Source organism: Salvelinus fontinalis, unplaced genomic scaffold, assembly GCF_029448725.1.
Source record: "Salvelinus fontinalis isolate EN_2023a unplaced genomic scaffold, ASM2944872v1 scaffold_0787, whole genome shotgun sequence".
Classification (NCBI taxonomy): Eukaryota; Metazoa; Chordata; class Actinopteri; order Salmoniformes; family Salmonidae; genus Salvelinus; species Salvelinus fontinalis.
In genome coordinates this window covers 65,065-89,705 of record NW_026600996.1, presented here as the reverse complement: position 1 = coordinate 89,705, position 24,641 = coordinate 65,065, and the positions used below count along the sequence as shown (strand labels likewise).

Sequence of the window (24,641 nt, the reverse complement as noted above, 5' to 3'; positions counted from 1 at the left end):
CCTAGTTCCTGCAGCTGACCTCCTGGCCACCCTTCCCCCTCCTGTTGCGCACCCTCTCGCCACATCCTTCCGCCCTATCTACGCCCTCCCTCCCTGGCTCCCGCCCTCCCTCGCTGTGAGCCTGCCAGCCTCCGCTGTGAGCCTGCCAGCCTCCGGTGTGAGTCCTGCCAGCTGAGGTTGAGTCACCGGTATACAGTTGTCCACAGGGCCTGAGAGATCTCAACAAAACAGACCCTCAGTTCAGGGGTGTTTTCATTAGGGCACACATCAACAAAAAATGTTGTTTTTTTTGCTTGTCACATGTGGCCACTGTGCTACATTTCACAAAGTAACGTCTCATGCTGTAGTGCATCAACATGTCATTAAAAGGTTGTATAAGTGAATGTCCCTTGAGGAGTACCATGGTAACATACAATCTTGGGTGGCACACCCCAACTGTATCGTCTTGTTATAAACGGCATGCTGTCTGGATCTGCATGGCATTTAGCCTAGTCGACAGTGAGTGTAGGAACAATATCTGAATTCACCATAGTAATTATCTCAATGTACATGTATGATTCGATCAAATTCTTTACATGTTTTGCTCCAATCTAAATGCTGTTAATAGTGAAAAGGATTGCCTTAACCTGCATTGCCTCTATAGAATAAGATCAACATGGTTATCATGGCTTTATAGCCATATGTATTATAATGGGTTCCTATCATTACTTACATATGGCTACTTACAGTACAGTATCACATCTTGATACAGCCCTTGCTTGGTCAAAAGTAGTGCACTAAATAGGTGACCAGGTGCTATTTGGGACACAATCTTGATGTTCTTGGAGCTGCTGTGTCCAAAGTCTCCATGGACACATCACTCTCTGTCTGACAGAGAGATGGATACCACTCCCTAATGTGTTTCAGTTATTATCATGTGTTGTCATTACCACTGATGACTAGGCGGTAATGGAGTGAAGGACACAGGTAGGTAATTACACAACAAGCAAGGGTTTAACAGACCATTAGATTATCTTTAGTGATTTTCATACTCCCTTTTACTTGAGCTGTTAGCTATACCATGCTGTAAGGAGTACAGGTGTGTTTCGCACGGTCTTATTTTATAGTCTTATCTAAGCAAACAGTCCTATAGAAATCACTCCACGGGCTAGCTGCCAATGTTTACAGAGGATGGGCCTAGCTTTCAGAGCACCCCGTTTTACACTCTGCAATGTGTAAATCCTAAAACGCATGAAGGCGCAAAACACATGGGAAACGTTGTATGAAATAAATGCCTGCTATTGAACCATGCTCATTGCGCACTCAAACTGGACCTGTAGGCTGTCTGTGTGAACTGGGCAAAAGAGAGGAGCTTTAATTCACACATGTGTTTATTTTGTACCTTATTTTGTACCTAATATTTCAACTGAGGCTTGGGTTTTATTTTTTATTTATTTTTGCGCTCAAGTTCAAAATGAAGTTGACGTTCGAATGCGGTTGCCTGGAGACAATCACGAGACGGTTAAGAAAGGAAAGTGAAAGTAATGTTGACAGTAGCTCCAGGTCTTAAGGAGTCCAACCGGCTGTGTGACTGTCCAGGCGTGGCACTACGATCTGTCACGATGACTCTTGTCAGATTACTGAGGTGTGAATTTTCATCAGCAATAGCAATGGGCGATAATATGGATTAAGTAAACGCATGTAATTACACAACAAGCAATGTATTTGTGTGTTCAGGAGGGCGTTTTTGTTGTCAGTTGCCACAGATAATTATTTTTATGAACCGCCTGCTTCGAACAGCCTTGGTTATACTGTAAAAACTAACTTTGAATATATATTTAAAAAATTAACCCTTTAACTAGGCAAGTAAATTATTATTTACAATGACGGCCAAACCCGGATAACGCTGGGCCAATTGTGCGCTGCCGTATGGGACTCCCAATCACGGCTGGATGTAATGCAGCTTCGATTCGAACCAGGTACTGCAGTGGAGCTTCTTGCACTGGGATGCAGTGTTAGACCACTGCGCCACTCGGGAGCTAATATTACTCTTAAAATGAAAGAGAAAAAATGGTGTCGCAGGCCGGATATTGACAAGAAGAAATGTACTAATTTATTAACAACCTAACGTTTTGACAACGGTATTTTGTAAATGTTTGCGTCTCACATAGTGAGGCACCTCCTTTGGTATTGCAAGTGTTTAAGGCTGTCAGTCGCCATCTTTCTCCATATTCAGAATGTGACTAGAATTTACCGAGATAAGCACCTCAATCCCACACAAAAACGTATTCATTAAATGTATTTCCTGGTTGTCCCAGGTCTGCGTCGACAACGTCCTGAAGACTATGAAGGAGAATGCCAACAAGGCCAGCAGTATCCTGCTCACTGCTATCCCCTTGATCTGCAACCAGGAGGACTGGACCCACACCATAAAGGCTCTGAAGGTAATATTTGCCATTGTAATGTGCCCGGCTCATCTCTACAGGGGTGGTTGAATAGAATTAAGCAGAATAGTATAATTAAACATGATTTATCCTCAGGCAATTAAGTACTTAATTTTTTTCCATCTTACTGAATATTTTTCCCTACTCATCAACCTCACCAAGTCAACGTACAACACAAAATGTGTAACCATATGGGTATGTAGGAGAGCTGGTGCTGCTCAGGGTCTTTCTACCAGGTCAGGCGCTCAGTAAGCACATTCTCAGTGAGTTACTCACTGCTTATTCTCAGTTACTCATTCTCACAGTTACTCACTGCAGAGTCAGCCTGCATCCATATTGAATAGTTATTGGGTGATAAAATGACCTGTCCTGATGCCTTAACATGTCAGGCTTCTGGTCTGTATACAAACGGGTGTTAAAGGGGATGTATTTTAGGACGTCTAGCTCTGAACCTACTGAATCCTGCTTATGGAATTAATGGAATAGTCCCAAAAGTGATGAAATAAATGCTATTTGAACCCAGGTATGGTGTTGAAGGGGATTTCCCTCAGGACACCTGGCTCTGAACCCAATCAGCCATAATGTGAAGGCCCTTAGGCTTACCCTCGCTTTGTTATTCATCCTCAATGACACTTCAGTCAGTGAGATGGTGACGGCAATTTGACGCGCTAAACAGAAATTCCAGTATGGCATGCTTCGTGACGCAAACACTCAAAACTAACGTATTAGTTTGTTTTACTAACAGATTGCAATATGTATATTTCCTAAACTGTTTTTGTTAGTACCTCTGCTACTATTTTAGTGTGTTTCTGTGTTTGGTTTCTTTCAGGCAACAGCGCAATCCTCAATAATGCTACCGAAACAACACTGAGAACCACCGAAAAGCCCCTCTTCACCCCTGTATATCAGAGAATGACTTGCAACACACCAGCCACCAATACCAACAATGGATTCATCTCGCTCTCTCTCGATTCCTCATCAGTGAATCACAATAAAGTGCCTAATATGCATGTTTTCAGTACTGTACATTTGCCAGGATTTCACAACACATTTGAGTAACATTACATCGTTTGCCAGAAGCATACCATCCTGAATCCCACTGCTGGCTTGCCTCTGAAGCTACGCAGGTTGTTCATGGATGGGAGACCAGATGCTGCTGGAGGGTGAATAGGAGGCATTCTTCTGGTAAAAAAAAGCTCCCAAGGCAGTGATTGGGGAAATTTCCCTGTGTATGGTGCTGTCTTTCAGATTGGATGTTAAATAGGTGTCATGACTCTGGTCACCTAAAAGATTCCTGCTAAAATAAGGGTAAACATTTCTCTATCTTTATTACATTGTCAGTATTTCACTATAGTTTGTATACTGTTCATTTCAGCCATGTTTTCATACTGTAGATACTAAAATGTATTTAATTACTCATTAAAGTATGTCTTCTGAAAGGTTAAAGGAGTTAGTCAGTTGTTTTCATGGATTGTTTGTAGCCGGTATGGTCTGTACATGTAGGTCTATGACCAACAAGACTTTTGCACAGAGTATATTTGGAACAGGACATTCAATCAAAAGCAACTGCCACTACTGTTGATAAAGCCTCCAGCCTGTTTATCTGGCTCCGGGGTGAAGTTTCGCTTAGGTACATATCTAGGATCAGCTCCCCCAATCCTAACCATAACCATTTAGTGGGGAAAATGCTAAACTGACCCAAGACCAGTGACTAGGGCCAACTTCACCATACTCTGTTTATCCACTTTGTTGCCCTGAAACAAGGTCAAACTACATTGTTGATAGATTCGTGGCTCTTTACTCCTAATTATTAGGTGAGGGAATAGTGGATTCATGGCTCATATTTTCCATTCAATGAAATGCCTTGTTTCATGAAGAAAGACTCCCACTGAGGGCATTATCGATCTATCTTCAAAACACTTCATGTTAACCTAGCATTTATTTTTACAAGTTATGTAGATTGGAAATGTGCTTTCATTTCTATAAAATCAGGAAGTTAGCTAGAATCTTAACCTAACACTTGTTTGTGAAGTGACAACCGCATATGCCTCAACATTGGACTTCCAGTCATTATGTTTTGCATAATGTCACTCTTCTGTTATACAAGTGAAATGATAGGTACTTTTGCAAAATGAGTGTGCCATCATGCCAGATGCTTAAGATTATCCCTTCATCTTGCTACTCTACCTTTAGTGACAAGTTGTCACCATGAAAATACGTTTGATTCGGAGAAAGATGATCAGGAAGTAGACTGACTGGAGGTCGTAAACATAATGCCGCTTAACGCAAGTAAATAAATAGACTTTGAAATGACTAGAATAACAAACTTCAAGAAGCGCACATGGTTTAAATATAGCCTTTCTAAATACACGAATGTTTATATTTTACTATTTAATTAGACGACTTGTGAAATTTGCTTCAAAATGTCCATTAACATTGTATTGGCTCCCCATTCCTGCCTTGTTGATCGTGCATGCAACATTTTGCACCAGTGTTCCAAAGTTATTTGTGGCTTCCCGCTGGCCTGGTGCGAAATGATAAGAGAAACTGCATGGGGCGTCATACGTCGACATCCATGCTTTGGTTATGCTTCTCTCATACACAAAACAAGTGTGTTTTGTCCCAAAAATAGAGCGCTTTCTTTTGCTTTTACCATGGTCTAGTTTATATTGACCTTTCAAATAAAATGTAGCAAAATGGCGGAACGATAAATAACATTTATATTCAAGCAAAAAGTAGGCCTATTAGGCCCATGAACCAAAATCTTGCATTATTCGTGCAATGTACTATTTGAATTTTCAGTTGACGCCCACTTTGCTATCTCCTCTTGTACAGTAAGTTACACACACAGTCTCGTGAGTGTTTATTCCACAGTGAAAAATAAATACTTTTAATGATATTGATTTTGAAATAACTGGGCTATTGTGTAGGGCCAGGGCTATTCAACTCTTACCCTACGAGGACCGGAGCCTGCCGGTTTTCTGTTCTGCCTGATAATTCATTGAACCCACCTTGTGACCCAGGACTAAATCAGTCCCTGATTAGAGGGGAACAATGAAACAACTTAGTGGAACTGGCTTCGAGGTCCAGAGTTGAGTTTGAGGGGTGTGATCTATGTTAAATTAACACAATAGGTCTCGCAGCCTATCCAAATATTCAACAGAACAGGAACGTTCCCAATATAGTAGGCCTAAATAAAAGGTATGTTTAAGTTGTAAAAATAATGAATAAGTAAATAGTTGGTTATCGAGCTGAAGGGACACACCTTACTTATCTCACGAATGGACACGCTAATTCATTGTGGTCTAGATCCTTCCATTATTTAGATTATTTCCTGCCATCAAAAGTTAAACATTTCGTTCAATGTCGATGCATTGTAGCGAAACTTATGGTTTTCAAATTGAGCTCCATAAATACTTAATTATAGCCTAAATTAATACATATTTAAGTAGGTAGGTCTACTTAAATAATTCAGAATCGAAGTAACCAATTTTAGGTTTGACATGAAACAATGTTCTCTGAATTATTCAAAATCGAAACATCATCAGCTTTATATACAGGAAGTCCAGACCCATTTCCAAATGTCCAATAACACTTGTCTTAATATAAACAATTATGGATTATTATCAAAATACACAAATCCATACCCCACATACATTTTTACTTTTGGATTTCTAATAATTCGTTATTTTAGAAGAGTTCAATTCTAAAATAAGATACAAACTCACCATATAGGCCTAATGCAATTTGAGAAAAACAATCATTTCTCCAATCAAAAGTTCAAACGGGTGTATTGAAGGGTATCAATACCTGTGTGCTTTTATTTTTGGTTCAGTAAATCCCTCACCTTATCAATATGGCAGAGTATATATTTTCCTATAGCAACGCCAAAGCAGTCTATCTGTGATTATTACATGATTTAATATTTTAAAAAACCCAAATATCCTAATTACAACTTAACACTAAAAACAAAAATGGTACATGTACTTATACATCTTAAGCCTAATTAACAAACCGTTGATTAAGTGCATAAGTGCAATACTCTTTGAGAGGCATAAATAAAGCATTTTTTTTTATCGAGAAAAAAAGTGTTTAAGAAATGAATGGGTCTAGAATATACATCCGTATTCTATACAATACAATCGTCACACAAATAAATACAACGTATCTTTGATTTCACAAAGCCTGCAGAAACGCAACGACATTATGATGTCCACTTTCTCTCGCCAAATCGATTGGCCGGCAGTTCCTATTGTCCCGGCTATTCGGATCGGCGAGGAATTGGACAAGGATCTCTACCGTGTCCAAAAAGCCCATCCTGGCGGCATCGTGTAACGGCGTTGTCCCAGTGTGTCGGTCTGCGATATTAGGATCCGCTCCTTTCATTAGTAACAACTGCGCCACTGGTGAACTGCCCATCATCATCACCTAGGAAATACAAATCCAGTTGATTTTACTTACAGATCTTCTGCTAGAATATTTAATAAATATGGCTATATTTGCGAGGAAAATAATGTTGCCATGGTGTGTAATACGTTATTTAGAGGGGCATTTGAATAACACTAAATAATACATTACCCCTATAGTTCTATCAGACCATAAAAGCGCATGCTTTTCGTTTCAGATTGCTTAAAGTGTTTTAAATATCCAACAATGTCGGTGCTGTTATTCACTTAACAATTTAATAACAATATAATAATGGATCTAAATTACAAAAAAAAGCAGTTAGGCCCAACTGATGCTATAACACTGTTAAAGGGTATAAGTCGGCCTACAATTTATCTTATGATTTCGATGTAACTTTTTTTAATTGCAGCCCCACCTTTCCTATTGTAGCAAACCTAAAGAGCATCAAAATGTAGGGCTATCAAAGTTAAGGCCAAATATAGATAGGAAGAGTCAGTCATGGCATTTTGATAGCAGCCCAAGGATTTTTTTTTTTTTTTAGAGTAAGTCATTAAATCTGAACATATTAATAATTTAAAATGAGATAGATCATGTTATATGGATAACTTTGGCCATTTTTGGGAGAGCAATTTTGAGTTTGGAAGGTTGGGTGTGGTGACCTGTATAAATTCTCCATCGCCCCGGTATAGCTTACATTGGTAATGCCATGGACCATTTTGATAGAGTATAATATCGAATTATTTCTATGTTTATTTGAAAGACAAACCCGTGGAAATATTTCGAACAATAGAAGTAACAATTTGGACTTGATAAAAGTTAATGACAGGCCTATAGAAGCCCCCAGGCAATTGCACACCATTCCCATCACTCGGTTCCTGAGGCGCAACAGACTAAACTATGAAATAAAGCACATTAAAATATATAGAATATATAACAAAGGTAATACAGCTCCCATGCTAATTATTTCACAGTATGACATGCTATTCTAGTAATTTGTTAAGACAGTTTATGTTTTCAACCTAAAACAGTCGATTTTTTTTTAACAAAGCGGCATGGGCCGTCTCTGCAACGTTAAAATATTGATGACACCGTTGAACATTTACTCTCGTTTACAATAAACACGACACGATCTTCACCAATAAGCACGACGACTAGAGCGTAGCGCGAGACACTTACCTGCAGAGGTGTCCGTCCAAAGCAGTTTACACCGTTGACGTCCACTCCACTTTGTAATAGAATTTTAACACGATCGGTGTTGCCAGTCGCCGCTGCTGAGGCTAGATCATCCTCGAGTGGCATCGTCATGAGCAGAGATAACACCGCTCGGCTCGTGTCAATAACAGTCCAGCACTTCACAGATCCCTTTGACAGGTAGCTTCACAATGTCAATATCCGGACATCTCGCGCAAAATTATATTCCTTCGAAATAAGCCAAAACAGTCGTTGACGTTTCCTCTTTCAGGCTTCATTCGCATGTAACGTGATAGAAAGATCCTAGGTCAGTTGGCTAGAATAAATTAAAGCGTAGATCGTATGACCGATCAGACGGTAGTGTGTCTGGACTTGCCTGTGTTTTGAATTGCTGACGTCATTCTGCAGCAGAGCTAACCAGTCGCGCATGCTCTTTTGGAGCTCTAAAGAACACAGTACCAGGAAGAGAGCGAGGTTGTTGACTGTAGAGTTTACAGTGGAAAAACAGTGGGACAAATGTTTCGTCAAATCGTCTAAAACCAAGGTGTTGAATATGAGCTTTTGGATATCAATGTGAAACCTATGCTGCTACAATGTCGCCACATTTGTTGTTACAAAATAACTGTATGCGCTGCAATCTACTGCTATAATGTATCACCGTCTCTGGCAGATATTATTGCAGCGCGTGCCTCTCTACACGCTCGGATAGTACAGAATGATGGTTACACCCGCATTAGGACACAGCAGGTGGCAATCACCATAGAACTCAGCTGCTTTCTGCCTGTAGACCTATAGCCTCAATGTCAATACTATTGAGGAACATGTCTGTTTGCCATGCACCTATTGGTGTATTCAATAATGTAGGCTAAAGCAATTGTGCACGTTATATACTGAACGAAAATATAAACGCAACATGCAACTATTTCAAGGTTTTTACTGAGTTACAGTTCATCTCAGGAAATCAGTCAATTGAAATAAATTAGGCCCTAATCTATGGATTTCACGAATGGGCAGGGCGCAACCATGGGTGGGCCTTGGAGGGCATAGGCCCACCCACTTGGGAGGAAGGCTCAGCCAATCAGAAAAAGTTTTCCCCACAAAAGGGCTTTATTATAGACAGAAATACTCCTCAGTTTCATCAGCTGCCCGGGTGGGTGGTCTCAGACGATTAGGCAGGTGAAGAAGCAGGATGTGGAGGTCCTGGACTTTCAAAGGTCTTACAGTGCCTTCAAAAAGTATTCACAAAGCTTGACTTTTTCCACATTTTGTTGTGTTACAGAGAGAATTTTTGTCACTGGTCTACACATAATACCCCATAATGTCAACGTGGAATTATGTTTTTTGAAAATGTTGCTAATAAATTAAAAATAAAAAGTTGAAATGACTTGAGTCAATAAGTATTCAACTGCTTTGTAATGGCAAGCCTAAATATGGTCAGGAGTAAAAATGTGCTTAACAAGTCACATAATTGGTTAGGGTTAGGACTCAGTCTGTGTGCAATATAGTGTTTAACATGATTTTTGAATGACTACCTCATCTCTGTACCCCACACATAAAATGATCTGTAAGGTCCCTCAGTCGAGCAGTGAATTTCAAACACAGATTCTACCACAAAGACCAGGGAGGTTTTCCAATGGGGCAAGCTATTGGTAGTTGGGTAAAAAAAAAGCAGACATTGAATATCATCTTAAGCATGGTGAAGTTATTAATTACACTTTGGATGGTGTATCAATGCACCCAGTCACTATACATATACAGGTGTCCTTACTAACTGGAGAGGAAGGAAACCAATCAGGGATTTCACCATGAGGCCAATGGTGACTTTAAAAAAGTTACAGAGTTTAGTGGCTGTGATAGGAGAAAATTGAGGATGTATCAACAACATTGTAGTTACTCTACAATACTAGAGCGAGAAGAAGGAAGCCTGTACAGAAATTAAATATTATAAAAACCTGCGTTCTGTTTGCAACAAGGCACGGAAGTAATACTGCAAAAAATTCACTTTTTGTCCTGAATACCAAATGTTATATTTGGGACAAATCCAATACGACACATTACTGAGTACCACTCTCCATATTTTAAAGCATAGTGGTGGCTGCATCATATTATGGGTAGGCTTGCAATCGGTAAGGACTGGGGAGTTTTTCAGGATAAAAAAGAAACAGAATAGAGCTAAGCACAGGAAAAATGGCAAAATCTACACTGGAGTTGCTTACCAATAAGAAAGTGAATGTTCCTGAGTGGACAACTTGCAGTTTTGACTAAAATGTGCTTGAAAATCTATGGCAGACCTGAAAATGGTTGTCAAGCAATGATCAACAACCAATTTGACAGAGCTTGAATAATTTTTTTAAGAATAATGGGCAAATGGTGCACAATCCAGGTGTGGAAAGGTCTTAGTGACTTACCCAGAAAGACTCACAGCTGTAATTGCTGCCAAAGGTGATTCTAACGTGTGTTGACTCAGTGGGTTGAATAATTATCGGATCAAGATATATTAAGGTTTTATAAAAATAAAAATGATGTTAGAATTTTTCTTCCACTTTGACATTACAGAGTATTTTGTGTAGATTGTTGACAAAAAATGACAATTTAATCAATCCATTTGAATCCCACTTTGTAACACAACAAAATGTTGAAAAAGTCAAGGAGTGTGAATACTTTCTGAAGGCACTGTATATGCTATTTTATTCATTTAGTAGCAGCAAGAGCAAAAACAAAGTTTTGGCTGTTAGTGTGTGTGATTTCACATTCTCCAGAAGGACCGGAAGCAATTTGAAGGACTTGACTTAGGGAATTTACATTCACTAAATTAATAAAATCCATATGCAGCTAATCAAAAGCAAAAGGGAAAATGTTTGCTCTTATTCGTCTAAGGCCAAAGTGGAATCTCTCGATCTTGAGAAGATTCTATGGTAGTGAGATTATTTTAACGGAGGATGATGATGATGATGATGAATGAAGAGTTAGTGTGTGTCAAGGCGCTCCCTGCTGTGTTGTCAGGTCTGTCTGGGTAAATGTACATTATGTGTTCTGTGTGGAATGCCATTGTGTTAATAGTCTGAGGGTTCGTGGCCTGTCGTGATTGAGGTTTGGCGTGGGCGGAGGTGAGTTGGTTTGGAAGTCCCCCTTCACTATTGATGCCGCGTGTGAGTTGAAAAAAGGACTCCTCCGTACAATAAGGCCTAATAAAGTGTATAGGTCAAGTCCGGCCGTGTGCTGTAAACATCCAAACTACAGCAGGGTACACAACAGACATTTTTACACAGTCAGGAATGTGCTTTGAAGACAGTTAAACATTGAAGATCAGTTTTAATAACAGGCCCAGCCCCTCATCAAAGGACTCTGACTGACTTGGCGGTTTTTCTCTATGGGGCTTGGATGCAGGATGATGACATCAGAGAGCTTTGAACTCCATGGTTAGAAAAATCTCCTGCTCAGTGCTAAAATTAACACATTTGCTTAGACAGGGGGACTTTAGATAGAAGCCTCTGTAATCGTTTGAGAGAAACTGCTTTTAAAGTGATAACTAGGTTGTCTTGGTCTTCCTCCAGAATAGGAATATTTGGACTTGCACGGTGGCCTTAGCAATGAATGAAAACATTAAACAAATGTGAACCCTCCTCCTGCAAATCCAATGTCCTGAACTCTATTTAAACCACGGCTGTGCTGAATATCCCCTAACATCTTAGTGCTGCCTACTGCCCAATGATCCAACACTTCCCAGACAAGCCAAGAAGGGGAATACCTCCTTTCTGATTCCAGATGAATGATGTCACCTTGTCTGGGCTGTTTTCTTGAAAGCCCCTTTCTATTGACCGTTTCACACCCTTCCATCACTTTCATCCTTTACCACTTCAAAATAATCTCAAGCATTCGAGAGCCTTAAATGTTGAGTAAATGTCTATCAACCCCTATGGAGTCATATGTGACAGATCATGAACCATATCTTTATGAATTTTGAAAATGTGTACAGGAAAAGTGAGTAGTAGTTGATTTCGGTTCTCAGTTTCCGTAATAGGTATAGTTTCTGTTTTCTGGGGGGGTTTCAGTTTGAATTGATCACAATATAGTTCTTTAACAAACACGTAAGAGTGTGCAGTATGTGCGTTATTGTTTCATTTGAATAGAGGTGTTGTCAGAGATGCTTGTCTGCCCTGATATGCTTGGCTTTGCCTCCACCCTGTGGGATCCCATGCTTCTACAGGCAGAGACAGTATGAGCCAGCCAGCTCTCCCACTCACCCTGACGAGACACACTGACGATATTAATAACCTCTCGTTTCTGGCGTATTAACCATACCAACGTGTGGTATTTCACTCTGCTCCGATGAGAGGGAGCCACTGTGCCCTAGTTCTACTTTCACATTGTTTTCATTTCTCATACAGTCCCTGGAGCTTATAGCCTATCCTGAATGATAGGAGTCATCCACAGACTAATCCTTTTACATTTGTGCCTTGCTCAAGAGCACATCGGCATATTTTTCACCTAGTCAGCTCGGGGATTCAAACCATTTACGTTTTGGTTACTGGCTCAATGCTCTTAACTGCTAGGCTACCTGCCACCCCTAATCCTAAGGACTCCCTTGTCCTCACCTAGGCTTGAAAAATTAGTTGAAAATGCATTCATTGTGTTAATATTGTGTTACAATGTAATTCAATACATTTCAAGCCTAACACAAACAAATCTGGTTTGAAATACATTTTCAGTTTTGTGAGTTTATTCATAATCATGTTCTTAGCTCTTGTGTGAAACTTCCAGTTAGGGTTTACCTGTGTGCTTCACGGTTGCTCTCTTCAGCACTTCCACGTCTCTCCCAGCTGTGTGTAATTTACTTCTGCCAGATAGGGGTTGACTGAGTCATGTGTCCTGAGCAGACTTTGTGAACTACAGTACACAGACACACCCTCCTCTGCTATCTGTAGTTAGAACAGATTATATCAAAGGAGAAAACACGCACCATGACTTGGGTCAGACACACAGGGACGGTCTCTGACACGGCATGAGCATTCAAATGTCAGTTTATGGGTGATAAAGTCTCGGTCATGTTGGCTTTGGAATGCTGTAAGTCTGTTCAGTGGGTTAGTTTCCATGAGGAAAAAGGTAACAGCAGACATGAATTAAATGCTTCTTGAATACAATGTCAGTACAGTAGGTATGTTTCCATTGAAGGAGGTATCAAAGACAATTTATTGTTTTGTTTCGTTGAGATAAAAAACAGATTTCGCTAGAGAGACCTGCTCAAATGTTGTTTGAGGATGATGTTGTATAGAAAGAAAGACACTATATATGTTTCCAACAATTTAATGGGTAAACCTCATAACCAACGTTTCGGCAACGCAGTGCCTTCTTCTGGGTGGAAGACAATGCTGAACAGTGTTTGTGGGTAAACTCTACTGTGAGTCACTGACTGTACTGTATCACTGGCCCAGAGGCCTGTTCTGCTGACTAGACTATTGTTAATGGTAGCGTTGTAGATTCTTTAGGTGTGCAGCTGTCATGTCGAAACTAAGTCAGGGGAAGCAGCCAGTATAGTATCCAAACTCAGAGACCTGCATCTTATAATTGTATTTTTTTTAAACCCTGTATACCACGTTAGGATAGAGTAATTATGTTAGACACCAAGTTTTCTCAGAGGAAGCTGTCTATGTAGATCAGTGAATGCTTTGTCTGTCTTGTTCACGGAGTGAGAAACTTGACCTTGGCAATGAACTCTAAAATAGGACCAGGAGACAGCCAGTGTGTTGGAAAAAGACCAAACATGAGGCATCATCGGCTGGATCAAAGAAGGTACAAATATACAGAAATCCCATAATAGAGCAAGATGTTAAAGTCTAGCAACATACAACAGGAGCCTACTTCCCTTCCATCTAGGAATAGTCATCGCTGACGTAAACTCCTGTTCTAGCAGCGTTAACGGGAAGAAGCTCCGCTCACACAAACATTCCTGAATCCTAACTCCCTGGCTAATAAGCAAGTAAACCCATAGAATTTTTTTTGTATTTATATTTTACCGGTTTGCTTCCACCCCCGTTCTCAAAGTTCTCTATGTTTAGAAAAGTCTGGTGCTTTGGATTACTGTTAAAATATTTGGAAATACTGTTACTATTTTGAATCAATGGAAATTCAGTTATACCACTCAAAATAATTTGTTTGTTTGTGTGTGTGTGTGTGTGTGTGCGTGCGTGCGCGCGTGCGCGTGTGTGTGTGCGTGTGTGATGATGAGGAGGCTGATGTGGATGATGCATACATACTATGGGTCAGTCTGAGGTGAGACACAGCGAATAAGTTCTCTTCCAGAATGGAATTCATCTCTCTAACCTTGCATTGACCCTGACTATGTTGACGCATCATCACACATCCACTCTATGGCCATTCCAGATGTCTTTGTTGTCCTACTCTATGCACTGAATGTCAAACACAAAGGGAAGTACATCCGAGGCCCATATCTTTAATGAACAACACACACACTCGGGTGACATGTTTGTCATGGTAACATGTTTTGTAACCTTTTTTAAATTTTGTAATTTTTTTATTTAACCTTTATTTAACTAGGCAAGTCAGTTAAGAACAAGTTCATATTTACAATGACGGCCTAGGAACAGTGGGTTAACTGCCTTGTTCAGGGGCAGAACGACAGATTTTTACCTTCTCAGCTCGGGGATTCAATCGAGCAACCTTTCTGTTACTGGCCCAATTGCTCTAACCACTAGGCTACCTGCCACCCTACCTGACCTTCTGAAGCAGACATACTTGAACCCCTTTCGTCTATGATCACGTACATCAGAAATTAAAGAGCTTTGATGGGACACAGTGGGAACCAAACCAATTCCGTGTCTGCTATTCAAAGTCCTTAGTCCGTTTGTCTGGCATAATATTACATTAATAGAACACTGTGATTAGTAGAATAGCTGTAGAGGTGATATAGAACACTGTGATTAGTAGAATAGCTGTAGAGGTGATATAGAACACTGTGATTAGTAGAATAGCTGTAGAGGTGATATAGAACACTGTGATTAGTAGAATAGCTGTAGAGGTGACATAGAACACTGTGATTAGTAGAATAGCTGTAGAGGTGATATAGAACACTGTGATTAGTAGAATAGCTGTAGAGGTGATATAGAACACTGTGATTAGTAGAATAGCTGTAGAGGTGATATAGAACACTGTGATTAGTAGAATAGCTGTAGAGGTGATATAGAACACTGTGATTAGTAGAATAGCTGTAGAGGTGACATAGAACACTGTGATTAGTAGAATAGCTGTAGAGGTGATATAGAACACTGTGATTAGTAGAATAGCTGTAGAGGTGATATAGAACACTGTGATTAGTAGAATAGCTGTAGAGGTGATATAGAACACTGTGATTAGTAGAATAGCTGTAGAGGTGATATAGAACACTGTGATTAGTAGAATAGCTGTAGAGGTGATATAGAACACTGTGATTAGTAGAATAGCTGTAGAGGTGATATAGAACACTGTGATTAGTAGAATAGCTGTAGAGGTGATATAGAACACTGTGATTAGTAGAATAGCTGTAGAGGTGATATAGAACACTGTGATTAGTAGAATAGCTGTAGAGGTGATATAGAACACTGTGATTAGTAGAATAGCTGTAGAGGTGATATTAAAAGGGTTGTAATAGCAATAGAAGTAGAAGTAGAGCAAAGCATCTCTGACGTGCTTAAAGATACTGACATACTGAAAGATACTGATGTACTGAATGATACTGACGTACTGAATGATACTGACATGCTTAAAGATACTGACATACTGAATGATACTGACATGCTTAAAGATACTGACATACTGAATGATACTGACATTCTTAAAGATACTGACACACTGAAAAATAGTGACGTTCTTAAAGATACTGACATACTGAAAAATACTGACGTGAGTAATAGATACTGACATGCTTAAAGATACTGACATACTGAAGATACTGACATACTGAAGATACTGACATACTGAAAGATACTGACATTCTTAAAGATACTGACATACTGAAAGATACTGACATACTGAAAGATACTGAAAGACACTGAAGTACTCAAAGATACTGAAGTACTGAAAGATACTGACATACTGAAAGACACTGAAGTACTGAAAGAAACTGACATACTGAAAGATACTGAAGTACTGAAAGATACTGACATACTGAAAGATACTGACATACTGAAAGATACTGAAAGACACTGAAGTACTGAAAGACACTGACATACTGAAAGATACTGACATACTGAAAGATACTGACATACTGAAAGACACTGAAGTACTGAAAGATACTGACGTACTGAAAGATACTGAAAGATACTGAAAGACACTGAAGTACTGAAAGATACTGACGTACTGAAAGATACTGAAAGATACTGACATACTGAAAGATACTGACATACTGAAAGACACTGAAGTACTGAAAGATACTGACGTACTGAAAGATACTGACATACTGAAAGATACTGACGTGATTAAAAGATACTGACATAATGGCAGATAATGACATACTGAAAGATACTGACGTACTGAAAGATACTGACATGCTGAAAGTTACTGACATACTGAAAGATACTGACGTGATTAATAGATACTGACATGCTTAAAGATACTGACGTACTGAATGATACTGACATACTGAAAGATACTGACGTACTGAATGATACTGACATGCTGAAAGATACTTACATACTTAAAGATACTGACATACTGAAAGATACTGACGTACTGAATGATAGATGACATGATTAATAGATACTGACATACTGAAAGATACTGACATACTGAAAGATACTGACATATTGAAAGATACTGACATACTGAAAGATACTGACATACTGAAAGATACTGACATACTGAAAGATACTGACATACTGAAAGATACTGACGTGATTAATAGATACTGACATGCTTAAAGATACTGACATACTGAAAGATACTGACGAACTGAAAGATACTGACATACTGAAAGATACTGGCGTGATTAATAGATACTGACGTACTAAAAGATACTGACATACTGAAAGATACTAACGAACTGAAAGATACTGACATACTGAAAGATACTGACGTAATTAATAGATACTGACATACTGAAAGATACTGACATACTGAAAGATACTGACATACTGAAAGATACTGACATACTGAAAGATACTGACGAACTGAAAGATACTGACGTACTGAAAGAAACTGACATACTGAAAGATACTGACGAACTGAAAGATACTGACATACTGACATACTGAAAGATACCGACGTAGGAAAATTCTAACATACATTTAAACATCCTCTCATTGTCAACTGCGTTTATTTTCAGCAAACTTAACATGTGTAAATATTTGTATGAACATAAGATTCAACAACTGAGACATAAACTGAACAAGTTCCACAGACATGTGACTAACAGAAATGGAATAATGTGTCCCTGAACAAAGGTGGGGTCAAAATCAAAAGTAACAGTAACAGTCAGTATCTGGTGTGGCCACCAGCTGCATTAAGTACTGCAGTGCATCTCCTCCTCATGGACTGCACCAGATCTGCCAGTTCTTGCTGTGAGATGTTACCCCACTCTTCCACCAAGGCACCTGCAAGTTCCCGGACATTTCTGGGGGGAATGGCCCTAGCCCTCACCCTCCGATCCAACAGGTCCCAGACATGCTCAATGGGATTGAGATCCGGGTTCTTCGCTGGCCATGGCAGGACACTGACATCCCTGTCTTGTAGGAAATCACGCACAGAACGAGCAGTATGGCTGGGGTCATTGTCATGCTGGAGGGTCATGTCAGGATGAGCCTGCAGTGAGGGTACCACATGAGGGAGGAGGATGTCTTCCCTGTAACACACAGCGTTGAGATTGCCTGCAATGACAACAAGCTCAGTCCGATGATGCTATGACACACCGCCCCAGACCATGACGGACCCTCCACCTCCAAATCGATCCCGTTCCAGAGTACAGGCCTCGGGAGAACTCTCATTCCTTCGATGATAAACGCGAATCCTACCATCACCCCTGGTGAGACAAAACTGCGACTCGTCAGTGAAGAGCACTTTTTGCCAGTCCTGTCTGGTCCTGGTACGGCGGGTTTGTGCCCATAGGCGATGTTGTTGCCGGTGATGTCTGGTGAGGACCTGGCTGACAACAGGCCTACAACCCCTAAGTCCAGCCTCTCTCAGCCTATTGCGGACAGTCTGAGCACTGATGCAGGGATTGTGCGTTCCTGGTGTAACTCGGGCAGTTGTTGTTGCCATCCTGTACCTGTCCCGCTGGTGTGATGTTCAGATGTACCGATCCTGTGCAGGCGTTGTTGCACGTGGTCTGCCACTGTGAGGACGATCAGCTGTCCGTCCTGTCTCCCTGTAGTGCTGTCTTAGGCGTCTCACAGTACGGACATTGCAATTTATTGCACTGACCATATCTGCAGTCCTCATGCCTCCTTGCAGCATGCCTAAGGCACGTTCACTCAGATGAGCAGGGACCCTGGGCATCTTTCTTTTGGTGTTTTTCAGAGTCAGTAGAAAGGCCTCTTTAGTGTCCTAAGTTTTCAAAACTGTGACCTTAATTGCCTACCGTCTGTAAGCTGTTAGTGTCTTAACCACCGTTCCACAGGTGCATGTTCATTAATTGTTTATGGTTCATTGAACAAGCATGGGAAACAGTGTTTAAACCCTTTACAATGAAGATCTGTGAAGTTATTTGGATTTTTACGAATTATCTTTGAAAGACATAGTCCTGAAAAAGGGACGTTTCTTTTTTTGCTGAGTTTATCTTGATTAGGTAAGTATTCAAACCACTTAGTCAATAGATGTTAGAATCACTTTTGGCAGCTATTACATTTGTGAGTTTTTCTGGGTAAGTCTGTAAGAGCTTTGCATACCTGGATTGTACAATATTTAGCCCATTATTCAACTCCAGTGTAGATTTGGCCTTGTCTTTTAGGTTATTTTTCCTGCTGAAAGGTGAATTTGTCTCCCTGTGTCTGTTGGGAAGAAAATTGAACATGGTTTTCCTCTAGGATTTTGCCTGTACTTAGCTGTATTCTGTTTATTTTTATTAAAAAAACATCTCTAGTCATTGATGATGACAAGCATACCCATAACATGATTTATGCTTGAAAATATATATACAATGTTTAACCATTAAACTCTGTAACTGTTTTAAAATCTCCATTGGCCTCATGGTGAAATCTCTGAGCAATTTCCTTCCTCTCCGGCAACTGAGTTAGGAAGGAGGCCTGTATCTTGATAATGACTGGGTGTATTGATACACCATCCAAAGTGTAATTAGTAACTTCACCATGCTCAAAGGGATATTCAGAGTCCGCTTTAAAAAAATATTTTTTTAACACATCTACCAATCGGTGCCCTTCTTTGTGAGTCATTGAAAAAACTCCCTGGCCTTTGTGGTTGAATCTGTGATTGAAATTCACTACTTGATTGAGGGACCTTAGAGATAATTGTATGTGTGGGTTCAGAGATGGGGTAGTCATAAAAAAAAGTACGTTCACCACTATTATTGAACACAGAATGAGTCCATGCAACTTATTATGTGATTTGCTAAAAACATTTTTTTTACTCCTGAACTTATTTAAGCTTGCCATAAGAAAGGGGTTGAATACTTATTGACTCAAGACATTTCAACGTTTCCTTTTTTATACATTTCAGAAATTCCACTTTGAAATGATGGGGCATTGTGTGTAGATCAGTGACACAATATATCAAGTTGATCATTTTTTTATTCAGGCTGTAACACAACAAGATATGGAACAAGTAAAGGGGTGAGAATACTTTCTGAAGGGATTTTACTTAAAGATACTGACATACTCAAAGATACTTTGTCTGTAATCCGTAAGAAGATAGGCCAAAGTTTTGCTGCTTTGAAAACTGATGACTCATTCCTTAAATGTGGTTGAGCCGTCTGGACTGGAAACTGTATACTTAAAAATCTAGTCGTACAAGATTCTTCACTCAACAACTTTCAAATCAAATCAAATACATTTTTATTTGTCACATGTGCGGAAAACAACAGGTGGAGACCTTACAGTGAAACGCTTACTTACAAGCCCTTAACCAACAATGCAGTTTTAAGAAAATACCCCCCAAAAAGTAAGAGATAAGAATAACAAATAATTCAAGAGTAGCAATAAATAACATTAGTGGGGCTATATTCAGGGGGTACCGGTACAGAGTCAATGTGTCAATGTGCGGGTGGCACCGGTGTCGAGGTAATTTAGGTAATTATGTACATGTAGGTAGAGTTATTAAAGTGGCTATGCATAGATAATAACAGAGAGTAGCAGCAGCGTAGGGAGGGCAATGCAAATAGTCTGGGTAGCCATTTGATTAGCTGTTCAGGAGTCTTCAGGAGGCTTGGGGGTAGAAGCTGTTTAGAAGCCTCTTGGACCTAGACTTGGCACTCTGGTACCGCTTGCCGTGCAGTAGCACAGAGAATAGTCTATGACTAGTTTGGCTGGAGTCTTTGACAATTTTAGAGGCCTTCCTCTGACACCGCCTGGTATAGAGGTCCTGGATGGCAGGAAGCTTGGCCCTGGTGATGTACTGGGCCGTACGCACTACCCTCTGTAGTGCCTTGCGGTCAGAGGCCGAGCAGTTGGCATACCAGGCAGTGATGCAACCCGTCAGGATGCTCTCAATGGTGCAGCTGTAGAACCTTTTGACGATCTGAAGACCCATTTTTATTTTTTGTGCATTTCTTTGCAAATTGCTCCCTCCTCCCCTGTTTGTATTTTGTATAATATAAGAATAATTTAAATAAATAAAAAAGGTTTCCCAACAATAATTAGAATAGTAGTTGGATAATAATAGCGTTTTTAGTGTTCTCTCTGCTAAACACACTTCACATTCAGGTTAGTAGATGGGCGCTAGTGGATTAGAGTGTGCCTCTCTCCACTTGATCTCATTGCGTCACACACACATGACATGACTGGGTACAATGGTCTGTTTGTCAGGGCTGTCCCAGGTTGGACACAGCTGTTCCAGGGCTGGCTCATAGTGGAGCGCTGAGAGCACACGGCCCGCTCCCCAGTCACATGCACAGGGACGGAGCAACCACCAACCACCACTCACTTATGACTGGCCCCGGGGGCCGTGAGCCACACACAGGGAGAGAGAGAGAACAGAGAGAGAGTTTTGATTTATTATCTGTTTCACTTGCTTTGGCAATGTAAACATGTGTTTCCCATGCCAATGAAGCACTTTGAATTCAATTCAATTCAATTGAGTGAGAGGGAAAGAGAAAGAAAGAGAGAGAGTGACTAACACTTAACGCTACACAGAACAATATTCATCCTCATTGACCCACGCCCCACCCTACCAAGCACGCACATCATTTTATGGCACACAAACTGTTACACAGAAGAGACCATGTCATTTTTGGTAAACGCCATAAAATGACAATCATTTACCTTGTGGCCTGTTATTAGAGGTAACCGACTGATTTAAGAAGAGAAAGGCCAGTGTCGTTGTTGGAAGAATAATTTTGTAATAACCGACTGATTTAAGAAGAGAAAAGCCAGTGTAGTTGTAGGAAGAATAATTTAGTGGAATCTAATGTTCAGTTTGTTGTTTTCTGTGACAAGAAGACTGATGTTTTTTTATATTATAAACTGGGTGGTTCGATCCCTAAATGCTGATTGGCTGACAGCCATGGTATATCAAATCAAATCAAATTTTATTGGTCACATACACATGGTTAGAAGATGTTAATGCGAGTGTAGCGAAATGCTTGTGCTTCTAGTTCTGACAGTGCAGTAATATTTAACAACAAATTCACAATGACTACCTTATACACACAAATGTAAAGGGATAGATAAGAATATGTACATATAAATATATGGATGAGCGATGACCATGAGGCATAGGCAAGATGCCGTAGATGGCATAGAATACAGTATATACATATGAGATGGGTAATGTAGGATATGTAGACATTATTAAAGTGGCATTATTTAAAGTGACGAGTGATACCTTTATTAAATCCATTTATTAAATGTATTAGATTTATTAAAGTGGCCAGAGATTTGAGTCTGTATGTTGGCAGCAGCCACTCTAGTGATGGCTGTTTAACAGTCTGATGGCCTTGAGATAGAAGCTGTTTTTCAGTCTCTCGGTTCCTGCTTTGATGCACCTGTACTAACCTCGCCTTCTGGATGATAGTGGGGTGAACAGGCAGTGGCTCGGGTGGTTGTTGTCCTTGATGATCTTTTTGACCTTCCTGTGACATCGGGTGCTGTAGGTGTCCTGGAGGGCAGGTAGTTTGCCCCCGGTGATGCGTTGTGCAGACCTCACTACCCTCTGGAGAGCCTTGAGGTTGTGGGCGGAGCAGTTGCCTTACCAGGCGGTGATACAGCCCGACAGGATGCTCTCGATTGTGCATCTGTAAAAGTTTGTGAGTGTTTTAGGTAACAAGCACAAAAATGTTCAGCCTCTACTACTGTCCCATCGATGTGGATAGGGGGGCTCTCTCTGCTGTTTCCCGAAGTCCATGATCATCTCTTTTGTTTTGTTGACTTTATGTGAGAAGTTATTTTCCTGACACCACACTCCGAGTGCCCTCACCTCTTCCCTGTAGGCTGTCTTGTTGTTGTTGTTGGTAATCAAGCCTATTACTGTTGTGTCGTCTGTAAACTTGATGATTGAGTTGGAGGCGTGCGTGGCCACGCAGTCATGGGTGAACAGAGTACAGAAGGGGGCTGAGCACACACCCTTGTGTTGAGCATCAGCGAAGTGGAGATGTTGTTTCCTTCCTTCACCACCTGGGGGCGGCCCGTCAGGAAGTACAGGATCCAGTTGCACAGGGCGGGGTCGAGACCCAGGGTCTCGAGCTTAATGTTGAGTTTGGAGGGTACTATGGTGTTGAATGCTGAGCTGTAGTCAATGAACAGCCGTCTTATATAGGTATTCCTCTTGTCCAGATGGGATAGGACAGTGTGCAGTGTGACCATATCAGACCGTATACCACGGGTATGACAAAACATTTATTTTTACTGCTCTAATTACGTTGGTAACCAGTTTATAATAGTAATAAGGCACCTCGGGGCTTAATGACGAGTTACGTTGTGCCTAAGAACAGCCCTTAGCCATAGTATATTGGCCAGTTACCACACCCCCTCGAGCCTTATTGCTTAGAAATACGGGTGGGTCTACTCCTGAATGCTGATTGGTTAAAATCGTATTCCAGGCGGCTAAATCTATGACTGTTAAAATGCCTGTTTATTCTGTTCCATCTGACTGCACAATCCACTGTCTCAACTCCTATAACTCCTTATATACTAGACTATACAGGGAGTCAGCACCATGGACATAACCTTTTACATTGCATTATTCTCTCTCTGCTCTTTGATCCTGTAGTTCAGTGGTTAACAATCGGCTTATTGTTCAAACGGTGAAGCTCTTCGAAGAAGAGTGAAAACTAGCTCCACAAACACTTGCAGCTGTTTGTGTTTCCTGGTTGAAACAAGGCACGGACATGAAGATAAACTCTTACTTCCAGAGTGAAAGATGCATTGAAGTAGCATACTTTGCTTTTCCACCTGTGGGACAATGATTGACCCCACAGTCCGGTGACATCATTTCCCTTCCTCATTGGCTGCTGACTCCTGGCACTCTATTTCATATTCTGCTTACACAAACATAAAACCATTGGCTTCATGTGCCCATCAAAGCCCCTATAGGGATTTCTCATTGAGATGTTATAGCTCCTGTGTGTGTGTGTGTGTGTGTGTGTGTGTGTGTGTGTGTGTGTGTGTGTGTGTGTGTGTGTGTGTGTGTGTGTGTGTGTGTGTGTGTGTGTGTGTGTGTGTGTGTGTGTGTGTGTGTGTGTGTGTGTGTGTGTGTGTGTGTGTGTGTGTGTGTCTGTGTGTGCATGACACAGGTGGCATGAGGTCATTTAGTCTCCTCCCAGCTACAATCTAAGACTGTTAATCAACATGGAAAGCAAGGCTGTACAGATAGAGGCAGGAGCACGACTCCCACGCGTGGCTCAACAGGTAAATGTCATTACAATAAGGCTATTGTCAACAACTCTTAGTAATGGTAGGTCTATACACCTGTTAGTTATCTTATGTTATCATCAGGGTGGGAAAGACTGGTTCATGACTACAGTCCTTTTACAGTAGGCCTATTGGCTGCATATTGATACTGCAGTAAATAAAACTGGACCTATACCAATTTCTTTAGCAGTGCTTGGTTTGATATTCATCGATCAAACAGGAATGGACAGGAAACATCAGGCCAGGTTATCCTGAGGCACGGTCCTAGGGAGGGAGGGAGATAATAGGGAGAGAGGGAGAGAGGAAGAGAGAGAAAGGAAGAAAGAGGAAGAGAGAGAAAGGGAGAGAGAGGGAGAGAGAAAGAGAGAGAGAGAGAGCTTGGAAGAGATAGAAAGGGAAAGAGAGAGAAAGAGAGAGGAAGAGAGAGAAAGATAGAGAGAGGAAGAGAGAGAAAGGGAGAGAGAGGGAAATAAAGAGAGAAAGAGAGAGAAAGGGAGAGAGAGGGAAAGAGAAATAGAGGGGGAGAAAGAGAGGAAGAGAGAGAAAGAGAGGAAGAGAGAAAAAGGGAGAGAGAGAGGGAAAGAGAAAGAAAGGGAGAGATAGGGAAAGAGAA

At 40.7% G+C, this 24,641-nt stretch overlaps 1 protein-coding gene and 1 long non-coding RNA gene across 2 annotated transcripts; one reads left to right on the top strand and one right to left on the bottom strand.

The window, feature by feature from the left end:
* Window positions 1-6: 6 nt before the first annotated feature.
* Window positions 7-3,869, top strand: LOC129847342 (uncharacterized). Its single transcript, XR_008758405.1, has 2 exons — window positions 7-2,423; window positions 3,253-3,869. It is a non-coding gene; the product is annotated as an uncharacterized LOC129847342 (long non-coding RNA).
* Window positions 3,870-6,197: 2,328 nt separating this feature from the next.
* LOC129847341 (cyclin-dependent kinase 4 inhibitor B-like) lies at window positions 6,198-8,442 on the bottom strand. The gene is made up of 2 exons (XM_055915106.1): window positions 8,007-8,442; window positions 6,198-6,851 (listed from the first exon to the last, which is right to left on the bottom strand). The coding sequence occupies exons 1-2, from the start codon at window positions 8,133-8,135 to the stop codon at window positions 6,600-6,602; spliced, it is 381 nt and encodes a 126-aa protein (XP_055771081.1). The 5' UTR covers window positions 8,136-8,442; the 3' UTR covers window positions 6,198-6,599.
* Window positions 8,443-24,641: the final 16,199 nt, after the last annotated feature.

What these genes read in the sequence shown, in the direction of transcription:
- LOC129847341 (XM_055915106.1), bottom strand. Translation starts at nt 8,135, where the DNA reads ATGACGATGCCACTCGAGGATGATCTAGCCTCAGCAGCGGCGACTGGC. An exon ending in TTGGACGGACACCTCTGCAG is followed by an intron (nt 6,852 to 8,006) that starts GTAAGTGTCTCG and finishes TGTATTTCCTAG; the next exon opens with GTGATGATGATGGGCAGTTC.